Genomic DNA, 9,526 nt, shown 5'->3' on the forward strand with positions numbered 1-9,526 from the left:
ATAATCTCCACCACATCTGTAAACAATTTTCAGCACGTAGTGAGTGAAAGTGTGTTGTAGAGGAACCTGCTACATATTACTTTGAAAAAAGACACACTACATTTAGAATATTCTCTTGGTGATGTTGCAGCCTGACCACTGGTCCATTCTGCTCTCTCTGTCACGTAGGTGTCCTACTACACCTCTAAATCCAAGCAGGAGGAGATCGACAGCCACACCACAGATGGCTTCCCTTTATTCCTCATGACTTATGCCTTTGCTATCAGCTTGTCAGTGATATCCTGCCTGAGGTAAGAAGTCATCAGTGACTGTCACACACTGAGTGATCTTCTGACTGGTAGCCAAAAAAATGAAATAAATGCAGGATGCAGAGAGCTGTTTTTCATCAGTTTGAGGGATGGAACGACATACAGATTATGTAGAGAGCTTTGAATAATTTCATGCTTACTTTGAGGTAACAAAGATGATCTACCATGAATAAACAAGTCTTGATTTAGTGAAGTCTGCTGCAGTTTTGGCCTGAAGCTAACTGCATCTGAATGAGGAGTGAGAGAGTTCAAGTTTTATGAGTTTGCCAACATTTTATGACATTTATTAAATAATGTGGCTAATGTCATAGAAAATATCTTTTTTTAAAATTTAAATAAAAACAATCTTTTTATTTATAAAGTAAAGAGTCAGTTCAGATTTACTTAAAGTTGTGTCTTGTGTGTACATTATATTCAATCAATATCTTATCTACTTTAGATGACTCATTGAGCAACCCTAGTTTGGAGATTTAAAGTTTAATTCTGGCCAGATTAACAAGCACGTGGCTAGTCTGATTCTTAAATTTATTTAAACAATTTTATGTTTAATTATGACTTTTTTCAGAGTTCTGTACTTTAATAAGCTGATTTTTCAGACTGACATGATTTTTTTTTAGAAACTCTTAAACAATTTTTTGGATTATACGACGCATTAAGTGAAACAAAACAGTCAGATGAGTCAAATTTTATTCATCTCATTCACAATAACCACTTAAAATTGCTTCGAGGTCAGTAATCACTACGAGAATTAATACATAAGGCGCAGCTGATTATAAGCTTCACTGTCGATTTTTGAGAAAACTAAAGGATTTTAAGTGTGTCTTATAGTCCGAAAAATACGGTATATTTAGCTTGTATTTTGAGAATTACTTTTCTTTGGTATGTTGCGGTCTTGTGTGATTTTTATATCCAGTAGTTTAAATAAACACATTCCACAATATTTATACAATCTTTGCAGATCGGACAATGTGAGGAACAAAATGTGGTTGGCTGTTATCGGAGTTCTTTCCTCTGGAATGGCAGTCATGTCCTCATTTGGCCTCCTCCTTTACATCGGCGTGCCGTTTGTGATAACTGTGGCAAACTCCCCTTTCTTGATACTTGGTGAGGAATACACACTATAATTTTAGTTCTGTGCACAGTGTTTTAAAGGAAATGCTAAAATAGACATTTGTTTTTTCAGGAATTGGTCTAAACAACATGTTCATCATGGTGTCGGACTGGCAGCACTCCCATGTGAAGGATCCAGTACCAAAACGAATGGCTCACACTTACAAAGAAGCCATCATGTCCATCACCATCACTGCCCTGACGGATGTCCTTAAGTTCTTCATCGGTGTCATGTCCGACTTCCCGTCGGTGCAGTCTTTCTGTCTGTACACTGCCACTTCCATTTTGTTTTGTTACATTTACACAATCACCTTCTTTGGAGCGTCAATGGCTTTGCACGGCAGGCGAGAGGAAAGCAACCGGCACTGGCTGACCTGCATGAAGATACCTTTAGACAACTCAGACAATCACTCCGAAATATACAACATCTGCTGTGTGGGAGGCTACTACGATAAGGACACAGGAGCAGAGAAAAAACAAGTAGCAAGTAAATTTTTTATGGAGTACTATGGCCCGTTTTTAACCAAACCGCTGGTCAAAGCTCTGGTCATGCTCCTTTATGTGGCGTATTTAGGTACAAGTATTTTTGGGTGTTTCCACATTCAGCAGGGGATTGAGCTTTATGATCTGGCAGCCGATAACTCCCACGTTACAAGATTCATCAAGAAGGACCGGCAGTATTTTTCTGACTATGGTCCATCTATTATGGTGATCGCAACAGAGGAATTCCCATACTGGGATCACAACAAACGGTGCCAGCTTCAAGCATGCATAGAGGACTTTAAAGAGCTCCAGTTTGTGGATCGGGACATTTATACCTCCTGGTTGGACTCTTATCTCCTTTACGGACAAGAGAGGCATCTAAACTTTGACGACAAAGATGCTTTTCTTTCCAATCTGCCTCCATTTTTTGATTCATACCCCCTTTTCAAGCAAGATGTGAACCTGACTGGTGCTGTCATCCACGCATCCCGGTTCTTCATACAGACTATTAATATAGCTAATGCTAGCAAGGAAATAGAAATGCTTAAAGGCCTCACATCTGTTGCAGGCAGATGCAGAGTTGCATCTTTATCGGTCTATAACCACGAGTTCATCTTCTTGGACCAGTACAGTGTTGTGGTGAGCAGCACCATCAAGAATGTCAGCGTGATCACAGTTGTGATGCTGGTCGTCTCTCTCCTGCTCATTCCAAATCCAATCTGCTCCCTATGGGTGACATGTTCCATTGGTTCTGTGACGGTCGGCGTAACAGGGTTCATGGCGCTTTGGGACATCGGTCTGGATTCAATATCCATGATTATTTTTACCGTCTGCATCGGCTTCACGGTGGACTTCTCTGCTCACGTGGCTTACGCCTTCGTCTCCAGCAAGAAGTCCAATCCTAATGAAAAGGCTGTGGACGCTCTGTCCAATCTGGGTTACCCCATACTCCAAGGAGCAGTGTCCACCATTTTAGGGGTGTCGGTGTTAGCCATGTCTGAATTCAACACCTTCAGAACCTTCTTCAAGATCTTTTTTCTCGTCATGTTCATCGGGATGGTTCATGGACTCGTCTTCATCCCGGCAGTCCTGTCAACTTTCAGTGCGGAGAAAGATGAAAAGGAAGATTTAAAAACAAGTAAATTTTGACCACTTAAAGTGTAGTGGGACATTTTAGGCCAAAGGATTTGTTTACATCCTATTACACATGTTGAAAACATTTATTTTTAGTTACAACAAAATAGAGGAGTATAAAAACTGCTTGAACAGAATATATTTTTCCAATTTTTCGTTGTTCATCTGTTTTAAAATAAATCATGTTTTAATGTAATTTAATACAAGTACTGTAAGTTATTCATTATTTATGTTCAATGTGTTGTTTTTGTTTTATTGACGTTTATAGATGCCTTTTTAAGATAATTCAGTCACACCTTGCAGTTTAGTTATTAATTAATATAACATTATTTACAGCTAATTACCTTTGTTTTATTATACTCTACTTAATACATATTTTTTCCATGTTGTATCAAACTGCATTTCTACATTTTGTGCACAAATAAATCCTAGAAAAATAAAAACCTGAGCCATACATGTGATATGAATTTATTCACAAATACTCATTGCAATATGTAGAAGTCTTCTAAAACAATTCAATTCAATTCAAAAATAATTTATTAATCTGAGAGGGAAATGAAATGTTGTAGCTCATCATCCTGGTTTTATTAGAGTTGTTCTAGATGCTGATGGCTCTGGGCAGGAAGGATCTCTTGTAGCAGTCTGTCTTAGAGCAGATCTGAGAAAACTGGCTGCAGATGTTGATCTATCTACTTGGACTTGATGGATTTCTCGATCTTCTTGAGCAGCAGGACCACCTGAATCTTGGGCAGAACTCCTCCCTGGGCGATGGCCACTCCTCCCAGCAGTTCATTGAGCTTCTCGTCATTGCAGACAGTCAGCTGCAGGTGTCAGAGGATGATCCTGGTCTTCAGTCACAAGCCGTGTTTCCCACCAGCTCCAGGATCTCCGACAGGTAGACGGGGATGCATCCATGGCACCTCCTTTTTAACTAATTTGTGATTTGGGGCTTAGCTGATGTATTATTTGAGCTTTTGAGATGTTAATTAGCTGCTCCCAATTGTAAAAAAACACCTTGTTGTCATGGTTACGCATCATAACAAATGTCCAAAAGCAAAAAGGTTTCAGTAAAAATCCTTCAAGCTGCACAGCATCTGATACCAGAGGAAATAATCATCCAAAAAATTTGATTTACATCCAGATAAAAAAAAGGAATTAAAGATTTCAAAAGCAACATCCCAGAATGAAAATAACAGAGCTGCTCCAACATGCGGTGCAATTCTGGAACTACTTCTTGTAACATGAAAAACAGTACTTATAAAACAGTACTTCTTGTAACACGAATATTATAAAAAGATATGCCACGGTTAATTAATGTTTTGCAAAGACATCGCTGGACACTGAAGGCATTTAAATTTGGTAACAAAAATGAAAATAAGGCAACATTGCAATATTTTAGCTTTTATTTCCAGACCCCCCCCCCAAAAAATAAATAAATAAATAAATAAATAAATACAGTTTTTATAAAAACCAGCCATTTTTCATGACAGCAAATATGTACTATGTGGTTTATTTATAGGTGTTTGTTTGTTTTGTTTTTTGACTAAAATGTCACTGCTGAAATAATTTAAAGAGTTTTTAATATTTGCTATATCTCTAAATAAATTACCGTATTTTTCAGATTATAAGGCGCATTAAGCGAAACTAAAACATTTTGACAAATTTTTGAGCACGGTGTACCACATAAAATCAGTTCGAGGTCAGTAAGCACAACCAGAATTAATACATGAGGTGCACCGGATTATAATGCTCACTTTTGATTTTTGAGAAAATTAAAGGATTTTATGTGTGCCTTATAGTCTGAAAAATACGGTATATAAATTTAAATATATATATATGTAGCGTATATCTATAAAATAAAGTTTTCCCAGTGGCAAAGTGAACATTTGCTGTCTTGAAAAATTATTTAAGTTGTGGTTAAAGACTGCAAAAAAATACAATGAAAAACAAAAATGGGAAATTGTGTTGCTTGTAGGAGGTATTAGAAGTCAAGAATTTTATATTAAATATGAAGTTTAATTGTGAAATGTATACTTTCAGTCATCCTCTGCAGTCTGTACATGACAGCACATTCAGTGTCCTTAAAAAAGAAAGGGAAGAAGAAAACAAACAAAGATCTTCATTTTGTTAACAAGTTTTAAGTGAATAACTTTTTAAGAACCATTACATTAGTGTTAAAATATACTATTTACTTTCAAACTGGTATGTTGCTTTTCATTCAGCTAACAAAGTGTGTGAATGTGAGGGACAGGTCGCTACAGTAGTTAATTACTAGTCAAGTACTAGCTAGTTAGTAACGTGCTCACTGCCTATATAGCTAGTATTTTAGCTATACGTAAACTGTTTCAGTCTGTTTTTTGCTAAGTTGCCTTCATTTTGGTCAACACAATATTGGCTCATTTATGAAACAGGGTCTTTGTTGTGTCTGAACGATTAATAGGTCAGATTCAAGTAGCGTAGCCTAAGAAACAAAAACTCAAAAATAACGATTTTGAACAGTTAGAGTCAAGGTTCTTTATTTGTCATTCCACCACACGTGACACAAGAGGTGGAACGAAATTGTGTACACAGGGTCCCAGTTACATCCAACAAAAGTATTAAAATGTAAAAGGAAAAACAGTAATAAGAGCTAAGACAGAACTGAGAAAAAGGTTAACTAAAAACACACCAATCACTAATAGCATAAAAACATTACGTCAAACAGCAGCACGAACATGAGTCAGATGAGCATGAATGAACACAGCAACATGAAACAGATCAGCAGCAACATGATGTGATTTTTTTATATTATCCTGGTTGGATATTCATGAGTCTAACAGCCTCATGGTATAAGCTGTTCCTCAGTCTACTGGTTCTACACTTAATGCTCCTCAACCTCCTTCCTGAGGGGAGTGAGGCAAAAGGTTTGTGTGCTGGGTGAGTGAGGTCCTTCATGATGCAGGTAGCTCTCTTCCTGCATCTAGAGGTGTAGATGTCTGTGATGGTGGGGAGACTGACCCCAACAGACTTCTGTGCAGCCTTCACCGCTCTCTGCAAAGCTTTTCTTTCTGCAGCTGTGCAGCCTCCATGCCACACGTTGATGCTGGAGCACAGGATGCTCTCCACTGCACACCTGTAGAAGGAGGTGAGGACTGAGCTTCTCAGACCAGCTCGTCTCAGCCGTCTGATGAAGTAGAGTCTCTGATGAGCTTTCTTGATCAGACTGGTGGTGGTGTTGCTCTAGCTGAGGTTGTCATTCATGTGTACACCCAAGTACTTGTAGCTGGAGACCACAGATCCTCCTATGTTCGTGGGTGGGGGTAGGTGTGTTTGTGATTTCTGACGTCCATGACCATCTCTGTTGTCTTTTTCACATTGATGTGAAGTCCACCTCTTGCCTGTTTTATTGTTGTATTTATTGATGTTGTTTAATTTATTGATATTTTTACATTTTAAGACAAAATAAAAGATGCCATTCTTGTAAAGAAGGAAAAATAATATCGTTTTTGCCCAATTTCTAAAAACTAAACAGTAAACTATGCAGACCTATGTGATTTTTTTATTGTAGAAAAATTAAGTATGCTACTTTGAAGAAATAAAGCGTAAAGTGAAGGTGAGTATGTTTTACTCCTTGTAATGTTTCTAGTATTCACATTTTTGAAAAATAAATTACAGGAAAACTGCTAAAACTAGCTCTTTTAGTTGTTATAACAACCAACAATTCAGTTTTATGTTAGTTTTGGTCAAAGGTTGAAAGAGCCGCTGCAGAGGGACCAAAGAGTCGCATGTGGCTCCAGAGCCGCAGGTTGCAGATACCTGCCATTTGAGTCAACCCTGTTTGGCTGTTAGCAAAATATTTCATGAACTGGGCAGATTTAAACGAAACTCTCATAAAGTAATGCTTGTAAGTCCATCCATCCATCCATCCATCCATCTCCATCCATCCATCCATCCATCCATCTCCATCCATCCATCTCCATCCATCCATCCATCCTCTTCCACTTGTTCTGGAGTCAGCTGGGCAGCAGCTTGAGCAGGTAGGCCCAGACATCTCTGTCCCCATGCAGCCACCTCTTCCAGCTCTTCTGGGAAGACATCAAGATGTTCTTTCAGCTTCAGCTCCCTCTTCACCACAGCACTGAGTCTGTAATACTTCAGAAGCTGCAGCGATCTGTCTGCTGGTCTCACTCCATTCTTCCCTCACTTATGAACAAAAGGCACTTTAACTCCTCCACGAGGCAGCACCTCGAAGTCAGAGAGGGCATCATGGTACCACTGATTAACTTTTGGAGCCAGTCTAATTCCAGATGGCCCCTACAACTGATCAACCTTAGCAAACACAAACGTGTTTGTAACTCAGTCAACATTATATCGAATGAGTTACAAGTTTACTTACGGAGAGTCACAACACACTTCCAGTGCAACTTGCACAATATTTGCATTGAGTTATTGTCAAAGTTATATTTTTCAACATTATTTGAGATTAAAAACTCTGTCATGAAAGGTGGTGGAGGGTGGGGACATGCGTTCCTCCAATAAAGGTTTAATTTTAACTTTGTGCTTGAGGTTCGGATCAAGTTTGATGCGCTTCTCTAAGGCTCATCAGACACCTCTTGGTGTTGATCAATGGATCAAACTCTTAATTGTGATGAACGAGTCTGCTGGTTTCAGGACCGCGGACTGGCAGAAGAAAAGCTCCCAGTGCTCATGAGGCGACGGAGAACCCGGACTCTGGATCCTGATGTGTCTGCAGCTGTCGGAAGAGGGCGGAGTGCGTTTGTCATCCAAATGAGAAGCTCCCTGACTCTTTAAAATATATAAATATAACAACCGGCTCACCTCCCTCCCTCTCCATTTAGTCCTCCCTCTCGTCCTCCCTCCTCCTTTTGATTCAGTCTATCACGCGCAGAAAGGAGCACATCCGCCGCGCAGCAAAAACCAAGACTGTCTACAGAGTAAGAGGAGGAGGAGGAGGGGGCAACAGCTGCAAGCGGATCTTCAACATCAACAAGCTGCATCTGTGAGGAAGAAGACGGGATCTGGAGAGGCCATTGAACGGATCTCTGGCTGCTTCAACAACAGGCGAGGTTTAAAATCAAATCCTACAAGTGGTGATGCGATGGTTTAGCGGAGCAATTTGGTAGATTAGACGACGCAGAACGAGAAATCCCCCCCTCCCTGAAAAATAAAAATAGAAACATCTGGAGGCTTTGTGTAGGGGACATGGCTGTTTTCCGGCTGTCGCTGCTGCTGCAGGTGGGATTCGTGCTCGGATCGAGCCACATATCCGCGGACTGGTCAGGCAGCAGCGCGCGGGAGGCGAGCCCCGGCGCTCGGACGCACGGCCGGCAGCTGGCGCAGCTCAGTGCGCAGCAGGCGGCGGGGCCGCCGCAAAGCATCACGGAGGCGCACCTCCCCAGAGTGGTCACGGCTTTCCTGCACACGGGGGACTCGACCACCCTACAGCACGCCAACTGCTCGCGGAAGTTCGAGCTCCCCTACGTGCGGGGAAGGGCGCCGCACGCGGCCCCGCATCACTCCATGAGCGGCGTGCTGGACTCGGTGCTGCACGCCACCAACTTCCTGAACATGATCCTGCAAGCCAACAGGTCCAGGGAGCACAACCTCCGGAGAGACATCGAATGGTACCACGCCTTGGTGAGGAGCATCCTGGAGGGGGACACCAAGATCCACCGGGCGGTGGTGACCTTTGGCGGGGGGGCATCCTTCGCGGGGCCCTCGGTGCTCCTCCAAGCCACCAGGGCCGGGGGGGAGATCGTGCTCCAGGACCTCTCCGGCAGCGTGGCGCACCGCCGCCTGCACAACCGCAGCGCAGAGACGGAGTGGTACCACGAGATGAAGGACGGGAGGAACACCAGCTTCCACAAAAGGCTCCTGAGCCAAGATGTGCAGGATGCTGGGAGGAGGCGAGCGGAGAGCTTCATCCCGGACAGAGCCCACGTCAGGTGGTCTGCTCCTTACCTGGAGTGTGAAAATGGGAATTTTGTTCCTCGCTGGCTTTTGACTTTATCCGCTGCTTTTTACGGCTTGAAGTCCAACCTGGCGCCTGAATTCAGGTAGGAACACAAAATGATGTCTTTTTATTAACCCCCCCCCCCCCCCCCAAGCTTCCCAAATATATTCTTTGAAATCAGGAGCTGTCACTTTTAAAACAAATTAGTGATGTCATGAAGGTGAGCTTTAAACATCCCCAAATCCCTTCATGTTATTGTACCTGTTCCAAATATAGGGTAGCCTCTCACCGACATCCCCCTTGTTACAGGAGGGGGGGGGGGGGGGGTTTCTCCTCTCTAGTCTGACAAGGCGGGGGGAGCTAAAAATAACCCTGATGTTACTGGATGTAGCTGCCGTGGAAACCTCTGGCTACAGGCCCTTCATTCTTCAGACTCACTTGTCTGGATGCTTTCCTATGAATGAAATGTTTAAAATCTGCTTTAGAACACTTAATAATAATAATAATAATAATAATAATAATAATAATAATAATAATA

The 9,526-nt window shown here is 41.7% G+C and overlaps 2 protein-coding genes across 2 annotated transcripts in view; both read left to right on the plus strand.

The window, feature by feature from the left end:
- Positions 1-156: 156 nt before the first annotated feature.
- LOC119426859 (patched domain-containing protein 3-like) lies at positions 157-3,135 on the plus strand (the record flags this gene model as incomplete). Its single annotated transcript, XM_037694442.1, is given in 3 exon segments — positions 157-290; positions 1,267-1,412; positions 1,492-3,135. Coding segments are annotated over 3 exon segments (1,839 nt in total), but the record flags the coding sequence as incomplete, so codon positions are not given.
- Positions 3,136-7,981: 4,846 nt separating this feature from the next.
- The window catches only part of gpr158a (G protein-coupled receptor 158a), a 111,879-nt gene continuing 110,334 nt past the window's right edge, over positions 7,982-9,526 (plus strand). The window contains exon 1 of the mRNA XM_037694443.1: positions 7,982-9,091. Within this exon, the coding sequence (XP_037550371.1) occupies positions 8,238-9,091 (854 nt within the window). The 5' untranslated portion in view covers positions 7,982-8,237. The remainder of the gene's footprint in view (positions 9,092-9,526) is intronic.

This window comes from Nematolebias whitei, chromosome 20, assembly GCF_014905685.2.
Source record: "Nematolebias whitei isolate Nwh7 chromosome 20, NemWhi1, whole genome shotgun sequence".
Lineage (NCBI taxonomy): Eukaryota > Metazoa > Chordata > Actinopteri > Cyprinodontiformes > Rivulidae > Nematolebias > Nematolebias whitei.